Here is a 15,674-nt window from a genome sequence, read left to right as displayed (position 1 = left end):
GGACACTTTGGGCACACACACGGGACACTTTGGGCACACACGGACACTTTGGGCACACACAGGGACACTTTGGGCACACACAGGGACACTTTGGGCACACACAGGGGACACTTTGGGCACACCCAGGACAGTTTGGGCACACCCGGGACACTTTGGGCACACACGGGGGACACTTTGGGCACACACGGGACACTTTGGGCACACACAGGGACACTTTGGGCACACACAGGGGACACTTTGGGCACACACACGGGACACTTTGGACACACACAGGGGACACTTTGGGCACACACAGGGGACACTTTGGGCACACACACGGGACACTTTGGGCACACACAGGGGACACTTTGGGCACACACAGGGGACACTTTGGGCACACACACGGGACACTTTGGACACACACGGGACACTTTGGGCACACACAGGGGACACTTTGGGCACACACAGGGGACACTTTGGGCACACCCGGGGACTTTTTGTCACACACAGACCCTTTTGTCACACCTGGGACACTTTTGTCACACACAGACCCTTCAGTCAAACATGAACTCCTTTGTCACACCTGGGACACACACCTGGGACACACACCTGGGACACTTCTACCAGACCTGGGACCCTTTTTGTCACACCCACTGCCCTTTAGTGCCACACGGGGACACTTTATCACACACAGACCCTTTTGTCACTCATGGACCCTTTTCTCACACATGGAGGACCCTTTTATTACACACAGGCACTTCTGTCACACCCGGGACACTTTTTGTCACACACAGACCTTTTTATCACACATATGAGCACTTTTGTCACACACACGGACCCTTCAGTCACACGCAGTGCATCGATCCTTTTATTCCACGCAGTGGATCCTTTTGTAACACACAGACCTTTCTGTAACCCGGTGGACCCTTTTATCCCACACATGGACCCTTCTATCCCACGCGGAACCATTTTATCATCCACACGAACCCTTTTATCCCACCCGGGACCCTTTTATCCCACCCGGGACCCTTTTATCCCACCCGGGACCTTTTTATCCCACTCGAGACCCTTTTATCCCACCCAGGACCCTTTTATCCCCCACATGGACACTTTTATCCCCCCGCAATCCCCTTTTATCCCCCACATTGACCCTTTTATCCCCCACATTGACCCTTTTATCCCACCCAGGACCCTTTTATCCCACCCAGGACCCTTTTATCACCCCCAATGGACCCTTTTATCCCACCTGGGACCCTTTTGTCACACATGTGGGACACGTCCATCATCCCCAGTGGACCCTTTTATCCCACCCGGGACCCTTTTATCCCACCCCGGACCCTTTTATCCCCCACATGGACACTTTTATCCCTCCGCAATCCCCTTTTTCCCCCCCAATGGACCCTTTTATCCCACCCGGGACCCTTTTATCCCACACATGGACCATTTTATCCCCCACATGGACACTTTTATCCCCCTTCAATCCCCTTTTTTCCCCCACATTGACCCTTTTATCCCACCCAGGACCCTTTTATCCCCCACATGGACCCCTCTATCCCCCCGCAATCCCCTTTATCCCACCCGGACCCCTCTATCCCCCCCTCGCACACAGCGCCCCCTGCCGGCGCGCTCGGCCCTGCTCCGGTGCGGCCGCGGAGCGCGGGGATTGGCTGCGGGCGGCACCCGTAGCGCGCTGCGCGCATGCGCAGGGCGGCCCCGGAGCGCTGAGGGCCGCGGCCTGTGCGGGGCCGGGAATTCTGCGGGGCCGGGAATTCTGTGGGATCGGGGTCTCTGAGGGTCCCGGCGGGCGACGGCGGCGGCGTCATGAAGTCCCGCTTTAGCACCGTCGACATCCGCGCGGTGCTCGCCGAGCTGCGGCAGAGGTACCGCCACCCCCCGAGCGGGGCCCGGCCCGAGGGCGCCTGGCACTGGTTCTGGTTCAGGCACTGGTCCTGCTTCTGGCACTGGTTCTAGTTCTGGCCTTGGTACTGGTTCTAGATGTGGTTCTGGCCTTGGCTGTGGTCCTGGTCCTGGTTTTGGCCCAGGCACTGATTCTGGTTCAGGCACGGGTTCTGGCACTGGTCCTGGTTCTGATTCTGGTTCTGGCCTTGCCACTCGTCCTGGTCCTGCCTTTGCTCCTGCTACTTCTCCCAGTCCGGCTTCTTCCCCTGGTTGTTGTCCCGGTCCTGGCACTGGTCCCGGGTCCTGCTGCTGCTCCTACTCCTGGTCCTGCTCCTGCTGCTCCTGCTCCTCGTTCTGGGTCCTGGTTCTGGTCCTGGTTCTGGTTCTGGTCCTGCTCTCAGGGCTGTGTGGGTGCTCAGCCCTTGCATCATGTCCTGCCCACCCAGCTCTGCCCTGCCCGAGCTCTGCATCCTCCCACCACCCACCCTGCCATCCCACTCCCCCCCTGCCATCCCACTGTCACCCTGCCATCCCACTGCCACCCTGCCATCCCATTCCCACCCTGCCATCCCACTGTCACCCTGCCATCCCACTGCCACCCTGCCATCCCACTGCCACCCTGCCATCCCATTCCCACCCTGCCATCCCACTGTCACCCTGCCATCCCACTGCCACCCTGCCATCCCACTGCCACCCTGCCATCCCACTGTCACCCTGCCATCCCACTGTCACCCTGCCATCCCACTGCCACCCTGCCATCCCACTGCCACCCTGCCATCCCACTGTCACCCTGCCATCCCACTGGTCACCCTGCCATCCCACTGTCACCCTGCCATCCCACTGTCACCCTGCCATCCCACTGTCACCCTGCCATCCCACTGCCACTCTGCCATCCCATTCCCACCCTGCCATCCCACTGTCACCCTGCCATCCCATTCCCACCCTGCCATCCCACTGTCACCCTGCCATCCCATTCCCACCCTGCCATCCCACTCCCCCCCTGCCATCCCATTCCCACCCTGCCATCCCACTCCCCCCCTGCCATCCCATTCCCACCCTGCCATCCCATTCCCACCCTGCCATTCCACTCCCCCCCTGCCATCCCATTCCCACCCTGCCATCCCATTCCCACCCTGCCATCCCATTCCCACCCTGCCATCCCACTGCCACCCTGCCATCCCACTGCCACCCTGCCATCCCACTGCCACCCTGCCATCCCACTCCCACCCTGCCATCCCACTCCCACGCTGCCATCCCATTCCCACCCTGCCATCCCACTCCCACCCTGCCATCCCACTGTCACCCTGCCATCCCATTCCCACCCTGCCATCCCACTGTCACCCTGCCATCCCATTCCCACCCTGCCATCCCACTGCCACCCTGCCATCCCACTCCCCCCCTGCCATCCCATTCCCACCCTGCCATCCCACTGCCACCCTGCCATCCCACTGCCACCCTGCCATCCCACTGCCACCCTGCCATCCCACTCCCACCCTGCCATCCCATTCCCACCCTGCCATCCCATTCCCACCCTGCCATCCCACTGCCATCCAGACCCACCCCCTGCCATGGGCAGGGGCACCTCCCACCAGCCCAGGCTGCTCCAAGCCCTGTCCAACCTGGCCTGGGACACTCCCAGGGATGGGGCAGCCACAGCTTCTCTGCCCAACCTGTGCCAGGGCCTGCCCACCCTCCCAGACACCAATTCCTTCCCAATATCCCAACCAAATCTTCCCTTTTCCAGCTCAAAGCCATTCCCTGTGTCCTGTCCCTCCATCCCTGTCCCCAGTCCCTCTTCAGCTCTCCTGGAGCCCCTTCAGGCCCTGCCAGGGGCTCTCAGGTCTCCCTGGATCCTTCTCTTCTCCAGGTGAACAGTCCCCCCCATCTGGAGGCTCTGCTGTTTCTCCCCTCCCTGTGGAGCTCTGACTCCCTTCTGGTGTCCAGGACCATCTGCACATCCAGCCCCACTCTGAACAAAGGCTCTTGTTCAGCTTTTTGCACTCCATCCATGAACAGCAATTCCTCCATCTCCCAAATTCCCCCATCTCTTAATCCCTGTCCCTTCACAGCCATTTCTCCGTGATTGTTCCTTCCAGCTCATTCCATTCATCTTCCCTTTGCTGCCTCCTCACTTCCTGCCTCACAATTTACCACAACTTGCCCTGCTTTGTATCCTGGTTACCCCTGGGATTTTTCCAGCCCCTTGTGTGTCAGATTCTCCCAAGGATTCTGTGTTTTCCCTTTGCAGCTTGCTGGGAATGAGAGTGAACAACGTTTATGATGTGGATAACAAGACGTACCTCATTCGCCTGCAGAAGTAAGGACTGGGAATTCTGTTCAAAATTCTTGGAAAAGGCTGTCACTGGATGTATAAAAACTAGATTATTTTTAGTCTTTAGTAATTTATGTGGCTTTTCTGACTGGTTTTCAAGGGAATTTTTCTGGTTTTTGATGGAGTGGAGGGGGTTTTACTCCAAAAATTTATTGGGAAATGGGATATTGTGGTTTGTAAATGGGCCCAACTACCCTGAGTGGGAAACACTCTGCAAACTGGTGGGTGGTGAGGGGTGGGGGCTTATGTGGGGAGCCTTGGGAATCATGGAATACCCTCAGCTGGGAGGGATCCTGAGGGATCTGGGCTGTGCTCTGCCCCAGGCCAGACTGCAAGGCCACGCTGCTCCTCGAGTCCGGGATCCGCATCCACCTCACCGAGTTCCAGTGGCCCAAGAACATGATGCCCTCCAGCTTTGCCATGAAGGTGAGCAGCCCTGAGCTCCTGGGGCAGGGAGTGCTGCCATTCAGGAGGGAATCTCCATCTCCTGTCCTTGGAGACAGCATAGCACTGCAGGGATTTGCCTGGCAAATCCTGATCCGGTGGGAGACTGAGGGCAGGGGAAGGGCAAACATGGGCTCGGGATCCTGGAGCTGATTTTAAGTTCCTAAACTGGGAATATTTCAATCTAGATGTAATTAAGACTAGTCTGGATGTTTCCTGAGCCACCCAGACCATGGAGCTGATTTTAAGTTCCTAAACTGGGAATATTTCAATTAGATGTAATTAAGACTAGTCTGGATGTTTCCTGAGCCACCCAGACCATGGAGCTGATTTTAAGTTCCTAAACTGGGAATATTTCAATTAGATGTAATTAAGACTAGTCTGGATGTTTCCTGAGCCACCCAGACCATGGAGCTGATTTTAAGTTCCTAAACTGGGAATATTTCAATCCAGACATAATTAAGACTAGTCTGGATGTTTCCTGAGCCACCCAGACCATCTGGAATTTTACTCCTTGCCCTTCCATTTGGATTGTCCCAATATTTAGGCCCTGTGTCAGTCCTGGCCCTGCAGTTCAGGCTGCTGGACTTGGAGGGCTCAGCTCCTGCTCCAGACTCTTGGGCTGGGTTCCTGCAGGTGGATCCCCAGGGATACAGCCTGGTCTCTGCCTCACATGGACCTGCTTGTCCTCGGGGCACTCCCTGTGAGCATTCCCACATTTTCAGGCTGGCAAAGCAGGTGCAGCTGCTGAGATAAGAATGGAATTTGTCTGGAGACCTTGAGCTGGAGCAGAAGCAAGAAATGAAGCTGCAGAAACTCCATAGAGTAACATCAAAGGAGCTGTTTTATAAAGTTAAAATAAGTTGCATTAAGGCTGTTCAGATCTAGCCATTTATAGGAAATATGTATTACTTAATAATTAGCCAGAGCTGTGTGATGTTGGATGGTTTGCAGGGGGTGTGTGGGTTTTAAGGTTGTGTAACTGTGTGAGAAGTTAGTTCTAAATACAGTCCCTCCTGAAACTTGAATATTCTTGCACAAGAACAGTTTAAATATTGTAAATGTAAACACAGTTGAGTCCTTTTCCCCTTGACAGTTTTTCCCTTCTTCTGCTCCTCGTCCCTTCTCTCCACAACAACTCATGACAAAGAGGACTGAGAAATAAAACACCAAAAAGAGTAAAACCCACATGAAATGAGATGCAGTCAAGTGATTGTTTAAGGACAGGGGTTGGAGCCTCTGCAAGCCCCTAAAGGCTCAGTTGAGATCAGGTGTTGTGACAGCTCCCCCTGGGAATGACTCAGCAGAGGCTCTTCAGGGTGGCTTTCCATGGATTCAGGGATAATCCCAGCTCTCTGTGAAACAAACCCTTGGAATTTTGGCTGGCAGCTCCCCAGGGCTAAAACCCCAGCAGGTTTTAATGGAAAAAATACTCAGAATTGGGAACAATGATGTTATTTGGAGACATCAAGGTGTTGTTTAGGTAGGGAGCTGTATTTTCCCTCTGGGGAGAGCTGCATTAACCCAGCAGAGGGTGCTGTGCCAGGAGGGCATTCCCAGGTGTTTTCAGCTCTCCCAGCCCCGTTTCCCACCCCCTGCAGTGCCGGAAGCACCTCCGGAGCCGCCGCCTGGTCCGTGTGTCCCAGCTGGGCATCGACCGCATCGTGGACCTGCAGTTCGGCAGCGACGAGGCCGCCTATCACCTGCTGGTGGAGCTCTATGACAGGGTGGGTGTGAGGGTCCCTTTCTTGTCCCCTCCTTGTGCTGTGTGCTGATGCCATGGATGACCCCTCCCCCCAAAAACAGGGCTCTGAGCCACGTTAGTGTAGGGTAAGATAAAAAGTAAAGGTCCTTTAATAACCCAGGGCCTACAGCCCACAGGAATACAGGATGACATGCATGTGCCCCAGTTCTTGTTTCCATGGCTTTTATAATAAGATCCCTCCAATCATTGCTTTACACATTTCTCAGTCCAGCCCCAGTCCCACCCCTGGTCCAACCCCCTGGAATTGGGTCTGGGGTCGTCAAGACCCTCTGTCTTCATCAACTCTTCTTCCTCAGGCACACAAAGGTCTCTTGGAGTTCATCAAATTCTGGCTTTTGGGTCACTCTGACCTGTGTTTATGTTTCATTCTGTGGGCCTTCTGATATCCTTCAGCTCTACCTTGGAAAGGAGTCTAAACAAGATTAATTAACTAAAGGAGTTTGAGCTCCCTGTTCTGGGACAGGGGTAGTGATAGAAAGGCATTAAACTTAAACTGTTAGAAATATTAACCCTCTAAAAATCTACAACTACTGTGTTCCTAAAATCGACAAAATGTGAAAATCAGAACAAAAACCCCTTTGGCATCATGCTGAAGGAATCTGCAATGATATGGAATCTCCTGGTCCTGGATTGTCAGTCCATTAACCCTGGAGAAGTGGGTGCTCTCTGCTCACCCCGACCATGTGGTCTCTGAGAGCCCCCAGGAAGGACACACAGGGACCACCAGAGAAGGCAGGAACAAAGAGGGAGTTTAATCAGGGGTACAGGTTTATATGGACTTTGGAGGGAGACAAATTCAGCAATAAGGGACAAGAGGGAAGTCTGGATTTGTGCCAATAGGAGTAAGGGGATTTACATTCAATGGGAAAGGGTTACAGGAAATATGAGGTCACTGTCCTTCTCCCAGCCCCCTGGCCTGGCAGGGGTTTATGGGAAGAAGAAGCAGTGACTATGCACTTTTTACATTTAGTAAATTTAAACCACATTAACACCATCAGTTGTTAAAGGATTCTCAGTGGCTGGTGGGTTTTCTTCATCAGCCCATTTCTGGCATGACATTCTCCAAGCCATGTATTGAGAATGCATTGCCACAGGTGGGTGCAGAGCCCGGGGTGTCCCATGGCTGCGGGGACACTGGTGGGCTCTGCTGAGGGTCCCTGTGCCCCCAGGGCAACGTTGTGCTCACGGACCACGAGTACATCATCCTCAACATCCTGCGGTTCCGCACGGACGGGGCCGACGACGTCCGGTTTGCGGTGCGGGAGCGATACCCCCTGGACAGTGCCAAAGCTGCTGTGCCCCTGCCCACCCTGGACAGGTAACTGCCTGGTCACTGTGTGTCTGTGTGTTGGGATAAACCCAAACTGCCAGGGCAGTGACCCTTCCCCTGGACTCTGCCTTGGGGAGGCCACACCTTGAGTGTTGTGTTCAGTTCTGGGCCCCTCAGTTGAGGAAAGAGATTGAGGGGCTGGAGCGGGGCCAGAGAAGAGCAACGAGGCTGGAGAAGGGACTGGAGGTGGCTCTGAGTGTCCTCTGAAACACCTCCAGGGACAGAGAATCCACCATGTCTTGATCCAACCCTACTGTGATCACCAGCCCAGGGCACTCTGTGCCCTGGGCTGGTGATCACAGTGGAGTTGGATCAAGGGTTGGACTTGCTGATCTCAGAGGTCTCTTCCAACCCAACTGAGAAGAGCAACGAGGCTGGAGAAGGGACTGGAGCACAAGTGCTGTGGGGAGAGGCTGAGGGAGCTGGGGGTGTTTAGTCTGGAGAAGAGGAGGCTCAGAGGTGACCTCAGCACTGTCTGGAACTGCCTGAAGGGAAGTTGTGGCCAGGTGGGGGTTGGTCTCTTCTCCCAGGCACTCAGCAATAGGACAAGGGGGCACGATGGGCTCAAGCTCTGCCAGGGGAAATTGAAGTTGGAGAGCAGAAAGAAATTCTTTGCAGAGAGAGTGCTCAGGGATTGGAATGGGCTGCCCAGAGAGGGGGTGGATTCCCCATCCCTGGAGGTTTTTAAGGTGAGCTTGGCCGTGGCACTGAGTGCCATGATCTGGTAAAGGGACTGGAGTTGGCCCAAGGGTTGGACTTGATGATCTCGGAGGTCTTTTCCAACCCAATCCATTCTGTGATTCCTGGAGCTGGGAAAAGCTCCGGGTAGTTTTTCGAGTGTTACGTGTCAGTTTTAGTTTTTTTTAAGGCTGAAAATGTTTTGTGGCTTCTGAGTGATTCAGAGTGGTTTTAAAGCTCGTGATTCATTGGAATTTCATTGGAAATTCATTCATTGGAATTTCAGCTCTCCATTGTCTTTCACAGGTTGACTGAAATCATATCGAATGCACCCAAAGGGGAGCAGCTGAAGAGGGTTCTGAACCCACTGCTTCGTAAGTAATGGGGCTTTACTGGGGAGTGCAGTGAGCTCAGTCAGTCTGGATTATAATTTATGAATAATTTATCACAGAATCACAGAATGGGTTGTGTTGGGAAGGACCTCAAAGCCCACCCAGTGCCACCCCTGCCATGGGCAGGGACACCTCCCACCAGCCCAGGCTGCTCCAAGCCCTGTCCAGCCTGGCCTGGGACACTCCCAGGGATGGGGCAGCCACAGCTTCTCTGGGCACCTGTGCCAGGGCCTGCCCACCCTCCCAGACACCAAATCCTTCCCAATATCCACCCCTATGGCAGTGGGAAGCCATTCCCTGTGTCCTGTCCTTCCATCCCTTGTCCCTCTCCAGCTCAAACAGTCTTTTTTTTGATGTTTTTCTGAGCATTCTGCTTTTATACCTGTTCAAAAAAACACCAAACCCCTAAGCCTTGGGCAGCAGTAGATTTATTGACTGCAAGAGAGATGAGCCTGGCCATGACCCTGCAGTGCTGAGGCCCTGCCAGTGGCTCTGTCAGAGCCAATTTGCAGATCTAAGTTTTTCTTCCCCCTTTTCTTGCTTCCCTTTCTCCCCACCCTTGTCTCTCTCTTTCTCCACACTGCTCTCTCCCTGAATACACAGCCCATTGCTGCTGCCTGTCCCCCAGTGTTGTATCCACACTGCAATGGGGTGTTCCTGCTGCTGTCCCACATGGTGTTCCTGCTCTGGTTATCCAGGCACAGCTGCTCCCCTCTGAAACCTCCATGATTTTTCCCTTCAGGTGCCATGGGAGTTGGGCTGTTTCTCACCCCCCTCCTCCTTATCCTCCCATGAAGTCCAATCATCCCTCCTGCCCTTTCTCTCATTTTTGGCACTCCTTGTGTCCCTCACTTTCTCACATGTCCAATAGTTCCCCACATCCCATTCCTTGGCCTTACCCTCAGGCCAGGGCCTGCTCCCAGCCCTGCCAGGTTTTCCCAGGACAGTCTCAATTCCCAGCATTTTGGCATTTAGAGACTTCCATTCCTGAGCAGGAGACATCTTTGTATTTCATGGCCTTGTTGCCCCTCTCTGTGCCAACATTCCCACAGGAAGTGCTCCCTGGATTTATGCTGTGGCCTGAATTCCCATGTTCTGTTTGCTGTTCCCTTCCCAATTCCCAACACCCTTGTGCTCACTGACAATGGATCCTGTGTTCCCACAGGACCAGCTGTTGGTAGGTCTTGCTCCCAGAGAGAAATGCTCATACACATCAGTGGGATGGGCCTTCCACATCTGCATTATTTTCTGTTGCTTTATTTGCTGTTGGTTTATTTGCTGTTGGTTTATTTTCTGTTTGTTTATTTTCTGGTTTTTTACACTGAGTTTTTGTGTCAGTTCTTTATATCCAGCCTTTTGTTGCTCCAGTCCCTCCAGCTGGCTCTGGGAGTTGATGAGTTGTGTTGTTCCAGTCCAGGCAGGGGCTATCCTGCATTCCAGGGGCAGTGTGTTTCCTCCCACACCTTTGGGATGTGCTTTCCCAAGTGCTTTCTGGAGGCCCAAGCAGACCTTTTTTGTCCATGTGACCTCCCTTGTCTTTGGGCCTTGAACTGTTGTAGGATTAGGGTGGAAGATCCAAACTGTGCTGGCTCTCCTGTATCCAGTGCTGGGCTCCCTGTTGGTTTTATCCTGAGCCTGGCAGGGGCTGGGGCTTTTCTGGGCCATTTTTACAATCCCTGGTGCATGAACCTCCCTGTGCCTCTCCTGCTGAGCTGAGAGAGGAGTTTGGGGCATCTCCACCCTGGAGTTCTTCTAAACTCCTGAGTTGCCTCTTGTTGTGCCTGTTGGATCCATTTCCTCTTCCAACAACTGGATTTGGGGCTGATTCCTCTGCCTGCAGAGAAGCATTCCCACCAGATTTCCCAGTGCCCTTCCCTGTGGATGGAACCCCAGACATTCATTTAATTTTCCTGCTCTTGTCACAGCCAAGCTTTTCCCCCTTGGTACTTCCTGACCCTCCTGGTTCTCCCACACTTCCAGCTTCTCATCCCTCTGGAAAAGCTTTTGTTATCCATCCTGGTGGGGTTTTTCCCCCCCAGATTTTCCAAACATTAATTTTGTTTCTGTGTTTGAGAGTTTGGTCCCCCATTTTCCACAAGGGTCACAACCTCAGACAACTTCTTGCATCCAACAGTTCTCCTGATGTTTAGTCCTGCCAACCATCCTTGGATTTCTCTGGAACTCTGTTTAACAGCAGCACCTTTGAGCAGCCTGCACTTTATTTGCAGGCAGCTCCACAGCCTCAGCTTGTTGAAACACTTCTTAAAATGAATTTTAAAGGCAGATTTCACTGTGAATGTTTTCTACAGATGATCCTTCAATGTTTTTTTAACAGCTTATGGGGCCACTCTCATCGAGCATTGCCTTATAGGGGCTGGATTTTCTGGCTCTGTCAAAGTGGATCAACATCTGGAAAGTAAAGGTAGGTAGGAAATAATAAATATGGTGATTTTTATGTAGTGTTTTTTCCCCAAAGAGTTGAGTTAAACCTGTGGGTTCTGTCTGTGTGGTTTTATTTTTTAATGCTTTTAGGCTGAGGACCAACCTTGTTTACATTAAAACTCTTGAGCTGTGCATCTGTTGGAGATAAATCACCAGATTTTATACATTATAAATGGTTTTATGATAAGATTCCACCTCACTCAGGAGGTGGACTCTGTAAAAGGATGTTTGACAAGAATCCTGTGTAGGAGAATCAGCCTCAAATCTTTATAGCAAACCTTTATAGCTTTATATTTATTTGGAAATTATGGATTTGGGTGGTAAAGTCAGGATGGATTTTCCTGCAGTCTTATTTTCCTTGTGTGCTTTATTTTTGCCATAAATCCACAGGATTTTTCACTTCCTCCTGCATTATGGTGCTGTAATAACTCAGCTTTGTAACAAATAAGCTCTCACAGCTTCTGGTTTGTGCTTTGCCTCTGCAGTTTTTGCTTTTATATAATGGCAGTTGTGTGGTCTTTTTCCCTTCACTGAAAAAACTTGAATAATTATGTCATGAAAGCACCCAAATAGATTTTTTTTATTAAAAATTTCCCAGCTGTAAATAAAATATGTGCTGAAACTGCTTTTCAGGTTGAACAGTAATTGCTGGAGTGAAACACCAGGGCTGAAATACTTCCCTTGGTTTGTTTTTCCCTTTAGAAAACCTTGAGAAAGTTCTCTCAGCCCTGGAGAAGGCAGAGGAGTACATGGCACTGACTGAGAACTTCAGTGGGAAGGTGGGTCTGGGGGGTGTTTGGAGCTGCAGGAATTGCTCAGGATGTGGATTTTGTAGTGAAATAATTGGTGATGTAAATGCTGTGAGAATTGCAGTGGTGCTTTAGTGAACTCTGTGCATTGTGGGCTGAGCTGAGGGTTGTCCTGAGGGCTGTGAGGAGTCTCCTCCTTTTCCAGAAGAAGTTGGAGGCAGGACAAGCCTCTGGTCAGGGATTTACTCGTGCTGGAATGGCCTTGTGCTGATCAGCAGCTCACACCTGAACCTTCACAGATCCTTTTCATGACTTCTCTCTATCCTTTTAGGGATACATCATCCAGAAAAGGGAGAAAAAGCCCAGTCTGGAACCAGATAAACCAGCAGAAGACATCTACACGTAAATATCTGAAGTATTCCCTTCTTTTGGGTTTTTTTCTGCTAGTTTGCATCACAGAAATCAGTTTTCAGGTGATCATACCAAGTGTGTGTTTTACAGATATGAGGAATTCCATCCTTTCTTGTTTTCTCAACATTCCAAATGCCCCTACTTGGAGTTTGACTCCTTCAACAAGGTACAGTGCTTTGCTGATACTGCCCTTAAGTGCTTGTTAAAAAGAGTAATTAAAATATGGTGCAGAGGTTGTTAATGAAAAAACAGACCTTGGAAGAGGTGGTTAATTTTATGGAGAAATGGTTCCTGGGGAAAGGCCTTTGGGCTCCTGCTGAGCAGAGTTGTCCTCCTGAGCTCAGATCCTGGAGCTGTGTGGGGAAGGTGGGTATTAACAGAGCATCCCAAATGTTTTGTTAGTGGAGAGTTGGATGCTGAGGTGTCTGTAGAGATAAACAGTCATCACATTTGTACTTTTGCTGCTTTGGAAGTTCAGGCACCTGATTTATTATTTCCTTGAGTGTTGTCCTTCCTGGTCCTCCACTCATGAAATCATTAAGTGCCTTTTGTTCCTGACCTTGATCTTCCCATTTCCCATTCCTGTCCTGCTTTGTGGCTGAATTTCACTCATCTCCTTCTCCTGATACTGAAATAATGGAATGGTTTGGGTTGGAAGGGATCTTAAAGTCCATCCAGTGCCACCCCTGCCATGGGCAGGGACACCTCCCACCAGCCCAGGCTGCTCCAAGCCCTGTCCAGCCTGGCCTGGGACACTCCCAGGGATGGGACAGCCACAGCTTCTCTGGGCACCTGTGCCAGGGCCTGCCCACCCTCCCAGACACCAATTCCTTCCCAGTATCCCACCCAGCCCTGCCCTCTGGCACTGGGACGCCATTCCCTGTGTCCTGCCCCTCCATACCATTGTAAGAGGTCCCTCTGATGCCTAAACAGCCCAAGACCTTCCTCATCCTGTGTTTTGGGCACAGCTGGAACACCAGGAGCAGTTCCTGGGCATTTTCTGGGTGTCTGTGGGTTTTTCACTGGCCCAGTGAATTCAAGGCAGACAAGGCTGTCACTGCAACCACTTAATCTGTGTCAAACCAGCTGCTTTTTCAGCATTTCTTAGCACAAAAATGGGCCATAGTTTGGCCACTTATTTACTTGTGCCCAAGCCCTGGTTTGCTGAGGGTAAATGGAGAAAGTTCTGAGTGTTGTTTTAGCCTCTATTTCCTCCTTCAGGGCTCTGCAGCCACCTCTGTGGAGGGAACCTCCTCTGCCTGCTTGTTGCTGGTCTAAGTTAGGACAGCCTGGAGATTCCTAAACCTGATTTTCTCTTCCAGGCAACAGATGAGTTCTACTCCAAACTGGAGGGACAGAAGATTGACCTGAAGGCCTTGCAGCAGGTGTGTCCTCACCCAGGGCTGGGGGAGCTGGGCTGTCCCAGAGGCTTCAGAGCCTTCTCTTACTTCTTGCAGGGATTGGATGATGCCATCAGTCCTTATTTATTTTTCCATTTATTTTTGAAAGGAAAAACAAGCACTGAAGAAACTTGAGAATGTCCGTAGGGATCACGAGCACAGACTGGAAGCTCTGCAGCAAGCTCAGGTGAGGCACATGTTGGTTCTGAACTGATCCTGGAATCCCAGACTGGTTTGGGTGGGAAGGGACCCTCAACTGATGATGGAATCCCAGACTGGTTTGGGTTGGAAGGGACCCTCAACTGATGATGGAATCCCAGGCTGGTTTGGGTTGGAAGGGACCCTCAACTGATGATGGAATCCCAGACTGGTTTGGGTTGGAAGGGACCCTCAGCTGATGATGGAATCCCAGACTGGTTTGGGTGGGAAGGGACCCTCAACTGATGATGGAATCCCAGACTGGTTTGTGTTGGAAGGGACCCTCAACTGATGATGGAATCCCAGACTGGTTTGGGTGGGAAGGGACCCTCAACTGATGATGGAATCCCAGACTGGTTTGGGTGGGAAAGGACCCTCAACTGATGATGGAATCCCGGACTGGTTTGGGTGGTAAGGGACCCTCAACTGATGATGGAATCCCAGACTGGTTTGGGTGGTAAGGGACCCTCAACTGATGATGGAATTCCAGGCTGGTTTGGGTGGTAAGGGACCCTCAACTGATGATGGAATTCCAGGCTGGTTTGGGTGGTAAGGGACCCTCAACTGATCCTGGAATCCCAGACTGGTTTGGGTGGGAAGGGACCCTCAACTGATGATGGAATGTGGTGGATTCTCCAACCATGGAGGTTTTTAAGATGAGACTGGACGTGGCACTGAGTTCCATGATCTGATAATCAACCCAATCCATTCTGTGATTCTGTGAATGTGGCACTGAGTGAGAATCCACATCTTGATCCAACCCCACTGTGATCACTCTGTGCCCTGGGCTGGTGATCACAGTAGGGTTGGATCAAGGGTTGGACTTGATGATCTCAGAGGTCTCTTCCAACCCAACTGATTCTATGAATCCCAGATTGGTTTGGGTTGGAAGGAACCCTCCAGTCCATCTCATTCCATGGGCAGAGACACCTCCCACCATCCCAGGTTGCTCCAATCCCATCCAGCCTGGCCTTGGACACTCCCAGGGATGTCTCTGCAGGAGACAAGTTGGCCATTTTCCCACAGAATCACTTAACTCTTGGATTTAGCTATAAATATATATAGCTAAAGTTTAAGTTAAATCTATTTTGAGTTTCCAGATTTTTTTCCTTTCTCCCCTTTTCTAAGTGTGTGTTCTATTGTAGTTTCTTTTCAATTTTCTCTTTTCAGTATAAATATATGTAGTTAAAGTTTAAACCTGTTTTGAGTTTCCAGTTTTTTTTCTCTCTCCCTTTTTCTCAGTGTGTGATATATTGTAGTTTCCTTTTAATTTACTCTTTCCTATATAAATATATATATTTAGTTTGAGTTTAAACCTGTTTTGAGTTCCAGTTTTTTTCCTTTCACCCTTTTTCTCAGTGTGTGTTATATTGTACTTTCCTTTTAATTTTTCTGCATAAATAGATATTTAAGTTTAAACCTGTTTTGAGTTTCCAGCTTTTTTTCCTTTCTTCCTTTTTCTCAGTGTGTGTTATATTGTAGTTTCCTTTTCTCTTTTCTGTATAAATATATATAAATTTTAAACCTGTTTTGAGTTCCCAGGTTTTTTTTCCTTTCACCCTTTTTCTCAGTGTGTGTTCTATTGTAGTTTCCTTTTAATTTTCTCCTTTCTGTATAAATATATATAGTTAGAGTTTAAAGCTCTTTTGAGTTTC

The 15,674-nt window shown here is 50.9% G+C and overlaps 1 protein-coding gene across 2 annotated transcripts in view; it reads left to right on the top strand.

Moving 5' to 3' along the window:
- Positions 1–1,692: 1,692 nt before the first annotated feature.
- The window catches only part of NEMF (nuclear export mediator factor), a 35,685-nt gene continuing 21,703 nt past the window's right edge, over positions 1,693–15,674 (top strand). For both annotated transcript variants that reach the window (XM_071557171.1, XM_071557170.1), the window contains exons 1-12: positions 1,693–1,859; positions 4,127–4,195; positions 4,534–4,636; positions 6,256–6,381; positions 7,589–7,737; positions 8,734–8,801; positions 11,155–11,241; positions 11,964–12,040; positions 12,342–12,412; positions 12,512–12,587; positions 13,744–13,806; positions 13,931–14,008. In XM_071557171.1, coding sequence (XP_071413272.1) covers positions 1,801–1,859; positions 4,127–4,195; positions 4,534–4,636; positions 6,256–6,381; positions 7,589–7,737; positions 8,734–8,801; positions 11,155–11,241; positions 11,964–12,040; positions 12,342–12,412; positions 12,512–12,587; positions 13,744–13,806; positions 13,931–14,008 — 1,026 coding nt within the window. In that variant the 5' untranslated portion in view covers positions 1,693–1,800. The remainder of the gene's footprint in view (positions 1,860–4,126; positions 4,196–4,533; positions 4,637–6,255; positions 6,382–7,588; positions 7,738–8,733; positions 8,802–11,154; positions 11,242–11,963; positions 12,041–12,341; positions 12,413–12,511; positions 12,588–13,743; positions 13,807–13,930; positions 14,009–15,674) is intronic.

Source organism: Pithys albifrons, chromosome 6 (genome assembly GCF_047495875.1).
Source record: "Pithys albifrons albifrons isolate INPA30051 chromosome 6, PitAlb_v1, whole genome shotgun sequence".
NCBI classification, from domain to species: domain Eukaryota; kingdom Metazoa; phylum Chordata; class Aves; order Passeriformes; family Thamnophilidae; genus Pithys; species Pithys albifrons.
This window is presented reverse-complemented; position numbering and strand designations above follow the sequence as displayed.